The following is an 18,835-nucleotide window of genomic DNA, read 5'->3' as shown; positions in this document are numbered from 1 at the left end:
AGCCATCAACAGAAATGAACTCATTCTCTTATTCACCTCGTCAGCCAGGGAAGGATTAGCAGATAGGATAGATGTACGTTCCCTCACAGAACGTACATCCTAGAAAGAACAAGTAAAGAAAGTAAAAATAATCAGATGTGCTTTTATGAGCAGACATATTTTCATAAGAGAGAATGCATGCTACAACCTTTGCCTGGTCATGAAATTAAAGTACTCTGGAGTTAGCAAGGAAATGAAACAGAATATAGGAATTTACAAAAGTGTTCTTATTGTTCAGACAAAAGTGACTGAATGGCTTAAGTTTTATGTACTTCAACAGACTCAATATAAAATTAACCTAATCATTTATATTTCTCCTCTGATTCAAGTTCATTGAACTGTGATGTTAAAAATTAAAAACATTAAGTGGTACTTTAGCCCCTCTGGATAATCTGGTCAGAAAAGTTTTGTGATGTCTGAGGAGTGAACATCTGAGTGGAAATCGGAAGACTACAGATGCACTGAGCACAAGTCACATGACAAAAGGACTGTGCTCTTGACCCTGGAAGCCGCAAAAGTGTGACTGTTGGAGGACTCCCACGTGAACTGTCCATAGACCAGACAAAGGGTAGGGCTGTGGGGAGTGAGGCTGGAGCGAGAGGTGAGGCCTTTGTAGGGTAACAAGACATGGTTTACTCTGGCTTTAGTTGTTTTTGCTGTGGGTTGATAGTGGCTTGGACTCGGGGACAGGGCAGAAATAGAAAACACCAGCATGTCAGAGATGAGCTCCATAAAACTGCTGAAGCTTGCATGTGGGCAGGAGGGCAGTGAGGGACCGCAGGGGCAGGGTGAGGTGTGCAGGAAGGCAGAGTGGGGCTCTAGAGCTTTCTCTTTGAGGCAACTTGCAATTTCTGGTGAGATACCAGGGATTAAGATAGCCAGGAGGACCAGATCTATCCTGTATCAGGCATCTGGAGTTCAGAGGTGGATCCTATATTACAGATGGGAGTGGGAGTCTCTGCACAAAGAGCATATATAAACCCTAGTGGGATATTCATGTTGAGTTCCTCCTGGCTGGTGAAAACTGTTCTGACTTAATGTACTGTATTGCTGATTTGAGAATCTGATCCTTTGGATTCTGGTTGTAGCAAAATTGCAGAACCAGATATTTATTGTAAGATTTCCATTTGAAATTTATTTATGTCACCAAGTACCAGGAAGGTGAAATGCTATATCTGGCACCATAAAACCATTGTCTGAGCTTGTTTGTCAGAAAAATCTGTATCTGGATGGTGTGATCAAATCATCATCCATACCCTGCTGGCTGTGTCCTATAAGGCAAGCATAGCATAAGCCCCAGAGGACTCCAGGCAACCCTGATTTAGACTCTAGGTGGCTGGGTTAAAACAACCCCAGGTTTGAATCAAGAACAGCAGAATGGCCTAGAAATTACAAACCTTGAAGAAACCTTAGACCAAACAACAGTTTTGTGAGAATTTTGCTAGCAGATAAATAGGCAGATGGAGAGTTGTGCTTACGACTCTGGGGACGTATAAGAAATACTTGAGCAGTTTTTCCGAAATGCCGGACTTCCCGTGACATCTGTTAAAGTAGCTCTGTGCTGCTACTCAGGACCATCGTTTTCACGGGTGGTTCTGATGGCAGGTGTCCATGGAGACACCATGAGCTGGTGAGGATGTCAGAGACAGAGGCCTTCAGGGGGAAAGGGGCTAACCAGCAGCCGCAGAGCAAGTCAGGTTGGCAGCACAGCTGCCTTAGTTTCCATTGCATTCCGCCCTGATGCATGGGTGAGAATTGTGTCTGCCTTCTAAGCCTGAGTTTCCCTTTCTTTCTTCTATCTTTTATCAGAGCATGCATCCTCTCTGACACAAGGGTGTTTTCTGACTACTGTGTTTGTTGAAACTTGTCTTGCCTCACTAGAATGTAAACTTCACAAGGGCAGTAGCTTCTGTTCCTTTCTTTTTCTCACTTAGGTATCTGTACATCCGCAATAGTGAATATTCCTAAATGGACGAGTGAAGCATTTTGTTAAACAACTGTGAGCTAGTGAACCTTGTGGAAAGTACCAGCCTTTAGGTATTGTTAACACAGATGAGAAAAATAGGCTTTTCCCTCTTTCCTTGTGTGATTCTGCTTGAATCAGCGGTTTGAAGAATAGCTTGTGTATGAAAGGTTATTAGACTGCACTAGGATATCAGTAATAACAACTGTGAACACTGGCAGTTCTTGAGTCAGGGCTCACTATTTGTTAAGCATGCACTGTAGGAAGTTAGGAGCCAAGAGTGCCACATCCGTGGCACCCGTGGTCTCGAGTCTCCTGACTTCCCATTTGGGGAGGGGCTAGAACTGGCTGTGTTTTTGAAGGAGACTACGGCTCAAGCCTGAAGTTGCATCTTCAGGGTTACACAGCCAACACAGACAGTGGTCTAAGGATTAACTTCTAGTTACGTTCAGTTTTGGGCTTGGGGTATTTTATTTTAAAGGAAGAATTGAAAACAGTAAAGCCTAGGCAAGCATCAGTCTTCAGGGTGTCCCTGAGCCAAAAACATCAGCCTCCAAGGTGGCATAAAACCACAGCCTGGAAAAAAGACAGTTTTCAGTTCGCATTTCCCTGTGCTTTAAAGTCTTTCCATTCTCCCTTTATAAAGAACCTTTCGTCTGAAACTGGTAGGCCCCTCTCACTTCTCGGAAAACTTCGCTGAAACCAGCCAAAGAAAGTTCCTGTGGTGACAGGTCACACTAAGCCGTTTCTAAGGAGGCCACTGTAACACTCATTCACACCCTGCCTCCTGAGGAAGGTGGGCAGAAAGGGGCTCCTTCACCCACCTTCTGTAATGTGTTCCTGTGAAGGCCTCAGGAGGGCCTGACCAAGGGATATGATAGGTTTATAAATGTGGGCTTACAACAGAGCCCTTGTGAGACTGGGCGAGCCTTTGAGTTCTAGGAACACTGTACATCTTAGGAGCAACAGAGTGGATCTTACCACCCAGTGTGGATAATGATGGCATTCAGTTGCACCTCTGCCAGCTGGGGCCACTCTTGTGTAAATCAGCAATGCTTCACACTCGGGCAGCAGACTTGGCTTCCTTCTTACGGTGTTCCTGATGAAACTTCACTGCCTCTTTCTGTAGTGACCAGCAGCTTAGGGAGACTGGGAAATTGCTTTTCTTTTCCATCTTTCTTTTGAGATAGGTAGATTGTAGTTCAGACTGGCCTGGAGCTGACTGTATGAATTAGCCTGGTCTCCAGCTCTCAGTAATCTTCTGCCTGTTCCTCCCAAGTTCTGGACTGACAGCTGTGTGCCCCCAAGTGCTAGGCTTACTGCTGTGTGCTGCCGCACCAGCCCCAGACCATAATTTGCCAGTCTCCTGGCATTTGTGAGACCCCTGTTTGAAACACGAATTGTTGCAAAGGGCTGGGCTGGGCTGGCCTGGGCTGGCCTGGGCTGGCCTGCCTTTCTGCAAAGCTGGCTCAGCGTGAACCGTGCAGCCACCCTGTTTGGGTCTGTATTCTGATGCTGTCACTTACTAACTGGGAGGTGTTGGGAAGGTGACTTAATCACTCCTCCATGCCTTGTCCATCCTATAGCATGGGGCTAACAAAACACTCTTATCCTTTCTTACGAAGATTGGTGTCAGTCTGTCTGGGTCACAGAGCTCATCATGTCAGCACTAGCCATCATCATTAATTTATATTTCAAATGCCCTTCTCTCTGTTTTTAATATTAATCTTGGAAGTTTCAGGGTTTCTCCAGCCAAAGGTTGTATCCATATGTTCAGGAACCACGTGTAGATGACCCACACAGAATGTGTGGCTTTACTTTCATTCTGGTGAATGTTAGTGGGGATTAGTGTGGCTGTGCATGACACTGGGGGCTCACCTGCACTGAATAGTGGCCTCAGAGAGAGTCATGGGCACTGTCCCTGCTCCTCTCATGGACTGGGCAGGAAGTGGGAAGCAGCCATTAGTTTTCATACAGTGAGTTACTATATATAATGACTGTACACTTTACTTCTTGTTCAGGGCACATTAGAGCAAAACAGTTCTTTAAAGTTTTTCCGGGAAGCGTGATCATTGGAACCAGTTGTCACTCTCCAGCTCTCACTACCCCTTGGCTCTGTTGGCAGTATCCTCCTCCTGCCTGCCTTCCCTCTGGATGCTGGAGGAGGCTGGGCTTCTCAGTGTAGACATCGTGGTGACAGTCCTCTCTTCTCTTCTAGCTTAAGAGTTGGACTGTGGAGGACCTTCAGAAGAGGCTCTCAGCCCTCGACCCCATGATGGAACAGGAAATGGAAGAGATCCGGCAGAAGTACCGGTCCAAGCGGCAGCCAATCCTGGATGCTATTGAAGCCAAGAAGAGGAGGCAACAGAACTTCTGACGACAGCAGCGCAGGCCTTTGGTGGCTTCTGGTTGCTAGTCTCACGCCTATTAGCCAACACTTCTGCGCTGTCCCTTCTCCACACACCTTTGTGAGCTCAGGAATGCGCCAGTGGGAAGGGCTACCTTGGCAGTCATTGTGCCATCCGGGGTGTGTATTTACACAGGCCGGCTATGTCTTGAAGGGTTTGTATTGGCGCCTTTAACTCAGAATTTTAGATCCCAGGAACAGAGATTCCTAGTAGAGTCATAGCTGGGAAAATTTTACATTATCTCTTTTTGTTTTCCCTCTTGTAGTAGTTTTTGATTGCTCTCTCTGGAAGACTTTTTAAAAAAATATATAAATATGCATATATATATATAAATTATAAATAGACTCCCCACTCTGTGTGGTGATGTCTCTGTACAGGTACAGGTTCAAACACTTGCCTCTTTCTTGTGAGGTTATGGTACTGTAGAACAAGAGAGCAGAGGCACTTAGGTGGTCACCGAATTCCTGGAGTCAACCTCACCCATTGCAGGACTGCTTGGAAAAATTAATCTTGGGATGGTTGTGCCACCACAGTGACGAGCCTCATACGGACGCCAGGGAAAGGCCTGGAGAACTTGAGTTTGCTCCGTGAGTCCTGAGAGAAGCCCGGCACCCTCTTTGCAAATTAGCCTTTGCTGTCTCAGCACCTCTCATCCATCCCCACTCGCCCGGCTGCCTACAGTCACATCCCAGATACTGCCCAGTGCCTTAAGAGGGGACACAATCTGGTGAAAGGACAAGCCCACCAAGAACTCTCCAGCAAACAAGCTGTGTCCAGTCCAGACAAAGGAAAGGCTTTGTGAAGATCTCACTGTTCATGTGGAAAGCCCATAGCATTGGGCTCTGCATTTCTTACATACAGGGTAAAGGGTCCACTTTCAATTTATGTCATTGTTTTATTTTTTCACTCACTGTGGAGTTTCTGGCAAGGGTCTGATGCTTGCTTATAGGAGGCTTAGTTAGACCCAGAATGCCAGAACTGGAAGGGACTATAGCAGTCAATGGTCTGACCGTGTATTGTGCAGGTGAGAAAATGAGGAGAGAGGTGACATTGCCAATGCCACAAATCAAGTTAGAGTAAAAGCAGGGATTGGAACTCAGGCCTCCATTCCTGGACCATTGAACCCAGAGCCTCTTCACTGAGAACAAAACTGCCGGAGTCCTTCAGCTGTCCCAGTGGCTCCTACTTTGCCTTGCCTCTTTGGTATTTGAGCTACTACGGAAAGGCTCCCCAGAGGAGCAGAGCCATTTCATCTCAGCACACCAATGGGTTCCTTGCAGTGCCTCTCAGATACAGGCAAGCACTCATGGAAGGCCTGAAGCAGGATAGAGGACTTTGCAGCAGACATTTACAGAGTTATGCTCTGCACCTTTGGCTCAGAACTGCAGTCTGAAGAAACTGGGAAAGACAGTTGCCCTTTTATTTTCTTCTAATCTCTTCTCTCTGATGGGAGCCACGATTGGGTTGCACCTGAGGATGCTGAAATCCAACTCCATAATTGCTTTTGTTCCCTAACCTGAGAGTCGATAAAAAGGAAGGGGATGTTCTCCTCTGTGACCAGATTCTGTTCTTTGCAGTTAAAGCAAGCTTTAAAAAATGCAAGAGGCAGCTGGTCTGCAGGAGTTGGCTAGCAAAGGAGCTGTGGGCAGAGAGAATAGGAGGCCAGTTTGCAGTTCTTGCTGGAATGATAAACGGCAGCCAGCACTCCCCAGGGAGCACGTGTCAGACACTGAGCAGGTGCACCACAGGTTTCAGAGTGATCTTGTGGACTCATCAGGTTATGTCTCGTAGGATGAGACGAGTGTGAAGATCTCTTCTCACGCCACTGTGGGTCTGGGTCCATGGCATCACATGACTAGTCACAGACACAGGAAAGTCCTCAGTGCTTAGAACGAAGTGACCACTGCTTCTCATGAAGACTTAAGTCTCAGTAGTAGTGGCTTTTTTTTTTAGGTTGAAAACCAGTTGAATTAACAGTCACACCCCCCAGTCAAGTAAGCTTTAAAAAACCCAGAGCACGGGGCATGCATGTTTGCTGCTTAACAGCCCAGCCCCATAGCTCTTTCCTCTTGAAGAAAAGTGCTTTGGGCTTGGCCAGACACAAGAAGAAAGCCCACGGCTCCCTTCTGAATCAAGATCCAAGTACAGGGAAACAGTTTTTCTTGTGCTGATTCTGCCGCTGTCAACCTAGAGCTGAAGTTTATTTGGTTTTGAGCTTGTCTGCACTGCACAGCTTGGTCCAGCAGTCAGCCGCCCGGCAGTCCAGCTGAACAATGCCTTTTGCCAGAAGCCAGTTGTTTTGGATTAACAAAATTTCCTGGCAAGGTGCGTGTGTTGCCCAGTGACAGGCAGGGAAGCGAGCCGTTCTTTCCTGGAGAACCAAATCCCAGGAATCACCTCTTGCTTCCCTGGAGCTTGAGCATTTGTGACTCAGGCTTCCAGAGAACTCTGAGTTCTCTACTTCTAAGAAGCCATGACCCACACCTAACATTTCTTTTAAAAAACAAACAAACAAACGAAACCTCATTGTCTCTAAAAATATATGAGTTGTGTTCCCATTTATAAATTTGAAGCACATTTCCATTTTTTATTTTTCTTATATATTTTATTTCTTCAACCTCAATTAATTGGATGAAAATTTGACTGGCTGGGATTATAGAAGGTTATTAGGTTAGTGGATAGAGAGAAGTAATCCGAAGCCTCAGGCATTGAGTCTTAAGGTTTTGACACTGTAGAGTAGCACCTGGCAGATGCCAGAAATTTATTTTACCATTTAAAACTCAGTACCCCCATCTAATGTCAGAAACGAGAGAGATGACCTCATTCTAGACCCCCAGATGCTCAGAGGCTGGTAGCAGACTATTATGAAGACTTCATGTGCTTCATGTGCATGTTCTCCAGCGTAAGTGAAATGACAGCTGTGAAGTAACAGAGCGAACTCAAGAGCTTGGTAGCTCTGAGCTGTGGGCGTCTCTTCATTCTATGGCCCAGGAAACTGTTCTTTGAGGTCCACCAGCAGAGTGTAGCCGAAGCCGATTCTTACTCCACTGTCCTTCCCAGCATGCTGTGTGTCCTCTGAAGATTGCAGTTCTTTATTTTGGGGAAGTTGTTCTGCCCAGACCACACCCCTCACCCTCCTCGCCCCTCTTTTGAGCACTGTATTTGTGTTCGGATTACCTTCATCATCCTTGGGATCCACGTTCTTTGGGTTTAGGGGGAAGTCTCTTCCACCAACCTGCACTCAGACCAACTTGGAGAAAAAAAAAATCTTAAATGCTGTTGCTGATGTACAATTTAAAAATGTGAAGTTTGTAGCTTTAATGTTTTGTAACAAAAACTAAAAACACCGGCTTCAGTGCTGACTTGAAATGCTATTTTGTAAGGTTCGGATGTAAATAATCAAGGTCAGCAGTTTGTATATGTGAACCGTAGCTTCTTCCACTGCCATTGTTTTTAACTTCCTGTTTGCTTTTCTGTTAGAGTTGTTCTTCCCTCATTCCACCCAAACACCTGCCATCTTGTTTGAAATAAACTGTCCTTCAGACCACTGACTATCCCTTTTTAAAAATGAGGGGTTTTGTTTGTTTGTTTGTTTGTTTGTTTCTAAATACATGTCAGTACCATGAGGTGATGTGGATGTTGATGTTATTGAGTGTGTATTCTGGGGTCCAGATCCAGGAGGGAGGTGAGCTGACTGACACTGATGACAGAGCTAGTTGGCAGTGCTATTACAATAGACTGAAGTGGACACAGTTATTATTTTAAATACAAATGCAGTAAAGTTTTTATTAGACACGTAATATAACAAGGTTTTGGTAACACTACCACATCCCAGCTGCTTACTGTACTCTCAAGGGTCCTGTGTTGTTTGATTGTTTGACAGTTTCATACATTTACATAATGATCTTAGTCATTTTTCACCCCACATCCCCTCCCTCCTTTCCTTTCTTCCGCTGGCACCTTCTGTTCAGTGAGCCCCCTCTGTGTTCTTGTCTTCCTGTGTGCACAGCTCACTGCCTGAATGTGGATGGGAAGTTATTCCATCAGGCAAGGCTAGCGGAGCTGCAGCTACACTGCTGAACAAAGTGGCTCTCCTCCGAGCATTGACTGCCACAGTTCCTCTGGGGCGTGAGGCCCCCTGTGCCCTTCCTCACCCATGAAGCATTGATGGATCCACGCTTGTGTCAGACTTAGGCGGCGAGTTCATGAGTGCCACAGCTGTGCTGTGCAGATGTCTCCCCGTCCTCGCCTCTTACAGTAATTCTTTCCTGTTCCCTCTTCTGAGATGTTCCCTGACTTTTGGTGGCGTATCATAATGTCCCATGCGGGGTCAAGCATTCCTTCTTCACTCTCAACACTTCACCCAGTTACAGGTTTCTGCATTGCAGTAAGACACTTTTCTGATGACAACTGGACACTGCTAAACCGTGGGTATAAATGTATTTAGAAAGCAGTTTGATCACTTGACTGTTTAGCAAAACAATAGTAGTAGGTTTCCTTCTGGGTACCCGAGGAATACCAGGTGCAGAAGTGCCACCTGCAGAGTCCCACTGAGGGATGTATCCAGCCTGTGCATGCTGAGAGGAGAGACAGTGCTGCTGATGCATCAGGAAGCATCTGGAAACTTGAAAAGTGAGGAAGAAGGCATCCTGGGAGAGGGTGGGGAGAAAGGGAGAGAATGAGCCTGTAGATGGACAGGCTGGGACAGGAGCCTGTGCGGGACTGCTTGGGAATCCTCAAACAGCCAGGTTAGACATGGGCCAGCATCCAAGATGAAGTTGTGGTTCCATAGCCTGGATGGTGAATCCTGCAGGAATTGCCCAGCCCCACATTCTCCTTAGTCATAAAAGTTCACCTAGTAGCAGGAAGCGGACAGATTGATGTGGAAAAGCAAGTGCAGATCTTGCAAGTCGAGTTGTTCAGTAATATTTAATGCTGTCCTTCTGTGCTGCTCTGCTTTTCTTGGGGTGGAGAGATGGCATTTTTATTGTTGCCTAATGCGTTCACTCCCTGAAACAGTAAACATACCTTTCAGACTCTGCCAGGGCTGACTAATATTCCTATTGGTCCAGATTCTCAATCTGAGCAGAGAGAGGTGCAATGCTGTAATTTAATATCAGGTGGTTTGCATATGACAGCCTTTCAGGTGTTCAGCTTCCTTTCAGTAGCTGCATTATTCTCGCAGCCCACAGAACTCTGCTAGGGTGGTTTTGGAAATGCATGGGAATGTTTCAGAGTGGTGCTGCAGAAGCCATCCCAGTGCCTCTCAAACACAGACAGATACACTCCTTGTCCTGTACAATGTTCAAATATTTTTTTATAAGTAGCCATGAATAAACCAAGTCTTATTTACAACTAAGCATAAAGTACTCTATATGTTCACTGTTGATTTAGAAAAGGGCTGTGTAGAAACGCAGACACTCAGAGTTCCATGTTGGAGCTTTGGCGAGAGATGGCCTCCATTTCAGAGAAATCACATCCTCAAAAACAGCGATGCTCGTGAGTTTTGAGTCACTAGTGCAGGACAGCACACTGCTTGGTTTAGTCTGTAACTCATATCCCTAGCAAGTCTATTCAACACGTAAACATGATCCATGATCGTTTGCAAGGTAGGATACTGTGCTGCTGTAAGGAGAGCGAAGTAGGAAGCAGCACTGAGAGTGTGTGAAACCCTGGGAGGATGGGAGGGTGCTTGCTCGGGTAGTACCCTGGGCAGGTAGGTAAAAGCCTGTGTGTGTGTGTGTGTGTGAGACAGAGAGAGAGAGAGAGAGAGAGAGAGAGAGAGAGAGAGAGAGAGAGAGAGAGAGAGAGAGAGAGAGAGAGAGAGAGGAGTACTCAGCTCTAATCAGAACATATCAAAAACAGGTGTGCTGGCGCTGCACACCCACCTTAACAGCTCAAACGGAAGAGAGGACTGGAAGGTAGGTGAAGACGTGGAGCCGGTGAGCTCTTGAATACTGGAAATGAATCAATAGCTGTTGTGGCAGATGCAAAGACTGACCAAACGAGAAAAACAAAACTCGTTTATTTAGAGCTCTCTCTGTCACACTTATCCTTATGCAGAGACTTAGAGGCAGAAAGGAGGGGTTGGGAATCTCACTCTACAGTGGGAAAACATGGAAGGCCTTGTTTGGAGGCTGTGGTCTATGGACGCTGTAGGCCAGCTAGTGACATTTTTGTGTTGCTGGTTGGTCCTCATTGGAAATGGGCAGGAGTTAGGGAAGCCCCAGTACTAATCAAGCCCTAGCCTTGGTAGGCTGATTGTGACAGAAATTGCGGTTCAGCTTCTTTTTAAAAAATTTTTTTATTATTACTTTATAAATAATGGGAATCAAAATTTCCACTTCCTCCCCTCCTTCCACTTCCCTCCTCTCCCACCTCCTCCCTACTCCCCCTCCAGTCCTAAGAGAGGGCTGGGTACCCTGCCCTGTGGGAAGCCCAAGGCCCTCCCGCTCCATCCAGGCTTAGGAAGGTGAGCATCCAAATAGAGTAGGATCCCAAAAAGCCAGTACATGCAGTAGAGACAAATCCCAGTGCCATTATCATTGGCTTCTCAGACTGCCCCAATTGTCAGCCACATTCAGAGGGTCCAGTTCGATCCCATGCTCGTTCAGTCCCAGTCCAGCTGGCTTTGGTGAGCTCCCATTAGCTCAGGCACACTGTCTCAATGGGTAGATCAACCCCTCGTGGTCCTGACTTCCTTGGACATATTTTCCCTCCTTCTGCTCTTCAACTGGATCTTGAGAGCTCAGTCCAGTACTCCCATGTGGTTCTCTGTCTATCTCCATCTGTCGTGGTTCAGTGTCTTAATTGCCACCAAGACAGCGAGCTGGCTGCCTGTAAAATCTGGCCGGGGCAGGCTGCCTCCTGGGCTGTTCGCTGGAAGGATGGATTTGGTTTCCGGGGTAATTTATGGTGGGTGGAAAGTCATAGCTGTCAGTGTGAGTGGTCTGTCCATTGTCTTGTTCGTTCAGTGTCTCACTGTACACAAAAGCCTGGCTGATCTCTGATACTAAAGTGAGACATGTCTATGTTGGATGAGCTGACAAACACGGCTTAGATGTATAATGGACATTACTCAGTTCTTTAAGGGTATTCTCACACACGTTACAACATGGATAAACCCCAGACATGATAAATACAATAAGCCAGGCATAAAAAGACATACATATTCTTTCACTTGCAAGGTCCAAGAGTAGGCAGTAGGAGACCATTGTGGCCAGGATGCATAGCTGTGTCCAGGGCTTGAGAAAAGACTCCGTAAGACTCATACTTTCCCTTGTGGTACCCAGGGAATTAGGTTTGCCAAACAAAGTGGTTATGATGGGAATGTGGTACCAAAGGGTGTAATCCCGCACCAGGAAGCCTCCACTGCTTCTCACTTTCTAAGGACCTTGGCTTCCCCATCTGTTTATTAATGATAATGCTGTTTCACGATTGTCCCTGTTACCATTCACGGTTCTTACAAGATGTGTATTGGAAAAGTGGGCGTGAAACCACTTTCTGGATTGCAGAGTGCCACAGACGGTTTCACCAGTGCATCTTCACTCTGGGAGCCTAGGAAGGCAGCTAACACTTCAGAAGAGGATCCACAGCCATACCTGTTTTCTAATGCGATCTCCTTGTGTATTAGTGCTTTTCCATCTCTTTGGCTCGGGTACCCACGAGCACAGCTTAAAGGAGAGATCTGTACTGCACATCTGCAGTTCCTTTGCGAAAGCATCATGGTGGTCAGTTAGACCATGTGATGGACGGGCTTCGGTGGTAAAGAGGGGGTGACAGGAACTAGGTATTACCTTCAAAGGCCCCTAGTAACTTCCTTCAGTGAGGCCCCGCCTCCTAAAATTTCCATTACCTCCCCAAACAGCACCAAACGGGACTAGGCATTCAGAGCCCATGAAGGACATTGTATATTTGAACTGTAACAACTTGCTTGGTTTATATTTGAACTGAAAAGGGACTCAGGCATGGAATTATGTGACCATATAGACTTCTCTGGCTCTCTGACTTGTAATATGGGGGCTGAAGAGAGGAAGCTCTTAAGTGAATGCATCCCTATGGAATTATGGAATATTATGTCTTTCTCAGTAGGGAGTGTCCTAGCTGGAGGTCGCAGTAAACAAGGAGAAGCTGTTGCTTCATCATTGAAAAGCACAGCACAGCCCCAATTCCCAGTCATCCTGATCTGTCCTATGTACCCTGCCAACTGCGAACCGGTCACTCCTGAACTTTCCCCCCACTTTGTAAATGAAATCAAGGCCCCAGAAAATAATACTTCGAGGAAAAGCTGTTTCTCTTTCTCTCCTTTGATTCTCACACTGGTAATGGTTTCGCATGGTGAAAATTGCCTGCTAAGTTGTCACAGACCTTACTTCCTTGTCAACCCCCATTGAGAGATGTGGACACCTCCCTGGAGCTGTGCTAATCCTGGAGTTTTAAAGCTAGATCTGGGGACTTCTCTGGGGGAAGCCCTATAAGATGTGTGATTGGCAGACGCTGGCAACGCTACTGGTACCGCATGGTGCTGAAGTCGGTCTTGCTTTTCTCTTGTTTCACTTCCTGATGCTGCTGAGTGGAGTCAACTGCCTTCTGTTCTCTCCCCGTGGTAAAGGATAAATCCCTTGGGACCCTTTACCCTCAGATTAATGAAAGCAGTGCACTTTCCTTAGGGAGAAGGGAGACACTGCAGTTAGTATCCTGGTGGGAATGTCTGTGATAGCTGCTCTCTGTCCCTCAGGCCCTCTGAACTGTGTGGGATCCCTCAAGACTAGTTAGACTTACTCTTAAGGAAATTTTAGCTTGAGCAGAGTGATCCAAGTGGAGGCAGGTGTCACTCAGCTGTTATAATTGCAGTGACCTAAAGAGACAGATGACTCATGGGTTCTGATACCTCCATCTCTGTGTTTCCTTTCTTTCTTTCTTTGTTTCTTTGTTTCTTTCTTTCTTTCTTTCTTTCTTTCTTTCTTTCTTTCTTTCTTTCCTTCCTTCCTTCCTTCCTTCCTTCCTTCCTTCCTTCCTTCCTTCCTTCCTCCCCCTCCCTCTCCTCTTCCTCCTCCACTTTCTCTTCCTCCTCTTTGTCATCATCATCTTCTCTTGACATTGCCCTGGCTGTCCTGCAACTCACTATGTAGACCAGACTGGCCTCAAACTCACAGAGATCAGCCAGCCTCTGCTTCTTCTGGGATTAGAGGCATGCAGCACCACACCCAGCTCATTCCTTGTTCTTAAAACTTGGTATTTAATTCTACTTTTAGCCAGTCTATCCAATATAATTGTTTTGTTCTTTGCAACCCCACATTCCTAGCCGGTAACATACATTGAAACTAAAGTTGAGTTGTAGGCAATATATTCTTCAGTAAATGTGGGCGATTTAAAATGACTGGGCTGTTGTCCTTATTTTCTTTCCAGTTGCTGAGATAAAATACCCCAGTAAAAAGCATCCTAGGGGAGAAAGGGTTTGTTTTAGCTTACACTTCTGGGGAAGTCAAGGCAGGAACTTAACGTAGCAGTCCCATTCCACAGTCAAGAAAAGAGAGAGAGCCGGGCGGTGGTGGCACACGCCTTTAATCCCAGCACTCGGGAGGCAGAGGCAGGCGGATCTCTGTGAGTTCGAGACCAGCCTGGTCTACAAGAGCTAGTTCCAGGACAGGCTCCAAAACCACAGAGAAACCCTGTCTCGAAAAACCAAAAAAAAAAAAAAAAAAAAAAAAAAAAAAAGAGAGAGAGAGAAAAGAGAGAGGGATAGAGAGACTCATACAGTTCAGAACACACACCTAGGGAATGGCATTGCCCATTTTTGAGTTGGTTCTTCCCACATCAGTTAGTGTAATCAAGGCGGTCCCCCACATAAGCCCACAGGCCAATCTGGTCTAGACAGTCCCTCATTGAGAATCTCTTCTGAGCTGATTCTAGATTGTATCAAGCTGACAAATTATCCATCACAGCTTTAATGGGGGCAAAACAAGTGTGGTGGTTTGAATGAAAATGGCCCTCATAGGCCCATGGGGAGTAGGTATGGCTTTGTTGGAGGAAGGGTGTCACTGGGGGTGAACTTTGAGGTCTCTGATGTTCAAGCCAGGCCCAGTGTGGCTTTCTCTCTTTCTGCTGCCTGCCAATCCAGCTGTAGAACTCCTTACTCAGCACCATGTCTGCCTGTGTACCACCATGCCTCCTTCCATGATGAGAGTGGACTAAATCTCTGGACTGTAAGCCAGGCCCAGTTAAATGCTTTACTTTATAAAAGTTGCCATGCTCATGACGTCTCTTCATAGCAATAAAACCGTAAGACAACAAGTCAGGTGGTTACTTATTCTTCTGCCTGGAAAGTCAATGATCTGAGGTTTCAGTGAAAAAGAAAACTTACTTTTTGTGTCTTTTGATATCATTTGATCAGAGAGGGTATTGTTGTCCTCAGAGCGTGCAGCAGAGTTCAGTTACAAGTTAGCAAGGCCCAGCTTGTGTGATGGAGCCTTTGATTTCTAGATCCACTGAATGATATCAAAGGAAAGTCAGTTGAGTAAGCCCAGATAATGTTTTGGTTATTTATTTAAATTTGGCACAAAATAAAGAATACTTCTGTTCTATGGTAAACAATAGCCTAAGACTTGGAGTAGAGCCAAGTTAGAATTCCAACGTTGGCAGCTGATTGTTGCTGAATTCGCACCTTTCTGGAGTTTGGCTATGGTAGAGTAGGATTGTAAGAGGCGTGGCCCACTAAGAGCGTGGGAGAAACCCAAGGCCCTGTAAAACTCACGCAAACAGCTCACAACCTTTCTCAGTGTAAGAATGCGCAGATTCCTGCTTGCTCAAGGTTGCTTGACTGAAAGGTGGAATTAATTTGGCCTGGAAAGCTAAAAATAGATGGGCAGGAAAGACTCTCTGGCCCAAACAGAATTGCAAAACTTGTTAATTGATATCATCAGCTGGGGGTATATTTGTGGAAATAGATTTTGTGTGTGTGCTTGCGCCCTTGAGTGTGTGTGTGTGCGCGCGCGCGTACCCGCGCGCATGTGTGGTGTTTGATTCAGTGGGGGAAATGTAATTTGGGGTGAGTCTGATTTTGAGATGGCGTCACTTACTGGAGATTCAGCCTTCTCTGTTAGCTCCAGAAGCTGGCTAGACTCTACCAATTGGATGAGTTGACTAATGAAACTTGGACCAAGGGCTAGCCCACACGAATTGGGCCTTACAGAATCCAAATCCTTTGGCATCCTGCAGAGGAAGGGAATAAAAGATTTCTGAAGACAGCACGCTGGACTGGATTTGTTTGTGCTTTCTTCCTGTAAATCCCACTAAGTATGGCCTTCAGTGAACCCAGCATGTTTTTACCCTTGCTCCTGAAGATTGTCCAGGTCAGGAGTGCTGGGCGGTCTCAAAACACAAGGTATAAGCAACCATGGAAGACACATGACATCACCCTCTGGTCTCTATGTGTACACATGCACACATGTGTTATACATGCACCAGAAAGAGGAAGGAAAGAAGGGAGGGAAGAGGAGAGAAAAAGGGAAGACAGGAGGGAAAATGACAGAATTTCACTGATACATACATACTGGATTTATCTCACACTTTGTCAAAGGCACATACTCGTCTCGTGTAATGAATGGCTTCTGCTGTCAGATTCTGCCTCGTTGGGGCTTGAAGATGAATGTCAGGCTAACTATGGACATCAAGTAGTCACGTGTTTAATGGTGCCCAATGTAAACTGGGTACTGTGCCCTCCTCCTAGGCACAAAGTCAAGTGTGCCTGGCAAGGACTGTAACACCAAGTGCAACCATGGGTTCTTGTGGACAACGGATGTGAGCTGGTGCACAAGAAGGTGTTCACCATTGAAGAATCCTATGTGTGTTGTAAAGAAACACAATGATCCATTTGCAGACCCATTGCCTCCTCTCTTAATGACTTGAGTTTTGCAAACTTCGAGGTGTCGGTACCCATGAGCAGAATGCTTCCCTAATGGATATAGCAGTGAGTTCCCTGAATTGGAGATTCACTTGGACAAGTGACAATTGGAAATGTCCCTTGGGCATTTCTGATCTTATCCCTATGAATACCAATATAAAGGGAGTTCTAGTGCTGACCTGGGTGAACAACTGTACCCTCGAGGGGAAATTCCATGACTGCTACACAGAGAAAAGGCATCAAGGATTTTAGGTAATACCAGGGCATTCCCTGAGGCATCTTCCGGCACTTTCAAGGTTCAGATTCTCTAGGAATAAAGGGTTAGGTCCCCCTATCAAATAGTGAATCTCAACAACTGAAGCTCCGCCAAAGGCAGGGTGAACGTGACATGGCAAACAGAACATACTCTCAGCGCCCCAGCAGTCTCTGAGCATCACAGCGACAGGACAAAGCCGTGGCGTCTTCCTCATGACAGGGCCTTTCCTCTCCTTTTCTCCAGTCTCATTCGCAGAGCATGCTGGTGACAGTCCGCTTGCTGGTTACAGAAGATTGAGGTAGGATAAGTGGCACCAGTAGAAGATTGAACTTAAGACCTGGGTCCGTTAACAGGACATGATTTTGGGGGTGCTTTCACTTCAGAGAGGGGATCAGTGTTGTTGTTATATGTGACAGTTTCTGCACGTGTGTGGGTGAAGTGTGTTGAGAAACCCAGGGTTGGACTGTAGTGGACACCTGTTGTTTTTGACCCTCCTTTAAGTAACAACATGTGGGCTTGTCTTTGAATTGCTAATTTCATTCCATCTGCTGTACTCGTAAACCCGGCACTCTACCCTCCAGCCCCACCAAGAGAAAGGCAGATGACTCAGCCAGACCACCATCCTTCCTGGAGGGAAACCGGATCCCTAAGCAAAGAGATGCAGGGGGATGGGTCTGGGAGATGGTTCAGGGATTAGGAACACTTGCTGCTCTTCCCGAGTAACTCCAGCTCTGGGGAAACACGCGCGCGAGGGCGCGCATGCACGCACACACACACACACACGCACGCACACACACACGCTCCCACACACACACACGCTCCCACACACACGCACGCACGCACACACACACGCTCCCCCACACACACACGCACGCACGCACACACACACGCACGCACACACACACACACTCCCCCCCCACACACACACACGCACGCACGCGCACACACACACACACACACAGTGATGAGAGGGTGAAATGTCTGAAAGGCAGTATCCCTAGACAGAAGGACTCTGGGCTGCGACTGAGGTCCCAGAACTCTCAAGTCTCTGTTGCCTCGGGCTCTGTCAGTCAGTTTTTCCTTTGGGTAAACTTGATGTAGTTAGTACACTTCTGCAGGCTGAATGGTGGCCTCAGATCCCCCACAGGGATCTCTGGGACCTGTGAATGTTACCTTATTCAGAGTGCGGGTCTTTGCAATTGCGATTAAAGGACTCTTGAGATGACATCATCTTGAATCACCCCTTCAGGCCCTAAATGTCATCAAAAGGATCTTTATAGGAGAAAAGTTTTGGGAAATTTAGCACACAGTGGAAAATGTGAGGAGATGCCAGGGACAGAGACGGGAGCGATGCCAGCTACCGAAGAGGTGTGTGTGGGGTTGGGACTCTCCTACAGTGCCCAGAAGCAGAGTCCTGCTAACATCTTGATTTTAGACTTTTGGTTTGGAGAATTGTGTAAGAATAAATGTGTTGTTGGGGATGGAGAGATGGCTCAGAGGTTAAGGACATTGCCTCCTCTACCAAAGGTCCTGAGTTCAATTCCCAGCAACCACATGGTGGCTCACAACCATCTGTAATGGGGTCTGGTGCCCTCTTCTGGTCTGCAGGCATACACACAGACAGAATATACATAATAAAAAAAAAAAGAATAAGTGTGTTGTTTTAAGCTGTTTAGTCTGTGGTAATTTGTTACAGAACCATTGAAAAAGAATATACCTTCTGATTCTTTTTTTTTTTCTGGTTTCTAGTGTTTGCAACCAAAGACTCATGCCTGTTGCCGTCACTCATAGTTTTTGATTGTTTCATTAACTGTTTTCTTTTTATGTGTTGCTGGGGCCCAAACCCAGGGTCTCATGCATGCTAGCGAAGCGCTCTCTCACTAAACTACAATCTCCGCCCTTGTTATTTTGAAACTAAATTGCCCGGGATGGCCCAGAACTTACTCTACAGCCCAGCCTGAACTTGAAATCTTCCTCGGCCTCCCTAGTCACTGGGATTATAGGCCTGATGAGTGACACTTTCTGACGCTGTCGATTCCAGCTGGATTCTTGTCACGTGCAAGCTGTCCTGGCTGGCGCCACCACAGACAAAGCCGTGAAGATGTGGGTTGGGAGTCACTCCGTTGTATTGATTGCCCACTCTCCCCAGTCACTCAGAGCAAATCTGCCCACCAGCTCCAGGCTACCAGAGGTGCGTGGCTGGGCACAGATCTCTGTTGGTGTAGCACTTTCTAGCAATCCACCGGAGCGGGAGAAAGCCACTGTAT

The 18,835-nt window shown here is 46.5% G+C and overlaps 1 protein-coding gene across 1 annotated transcript in view; it reads left to right on the top strand.

The window, feature by feature from the left end:
- Stk4 (serine/threonine kinase 4) overlaps window positions 1–7,963 on the top strand; it is an 88,612-nt gene extending 80,649 nt beyond the window's left edge. Inside the window, exon 11 of the mRNA XM_057780755.1 lies at window positions 4,221–7,963. Coding sequence (XP_057636738.1) covers window positions 4,221–4,379 — 159 coding nt within the window. The 3' untranslated portion in view covers window positions 4,380–7,963. The remainder of the gene's footprint in view (window positions 1–4,220) is intronic.
- The last annotated feature ends 10,872 nt before the right edge of the window (window positions 7,964–18,835 follow it).

Source organism: Chionomys nivalis, chromosome 9, assembly GCF_950005125.1.
Source record: "Chionomys nivalis chromosome 9, mChiNiv1.1, whole genome shotgun sequence".
Classification (NCBI taxonomy): domain Eukaryota; kingdom Metazoa; phylum Chordata; class Mammalia; order Rodentia; family Cricetidae; genus Chionomys; species Chionomys nivalis.
The sequence above is the reverse complement of the archived record's forward strand: the minus strand, read 5'-3'. Positions and strand labels throughout refer to the sequence as shown.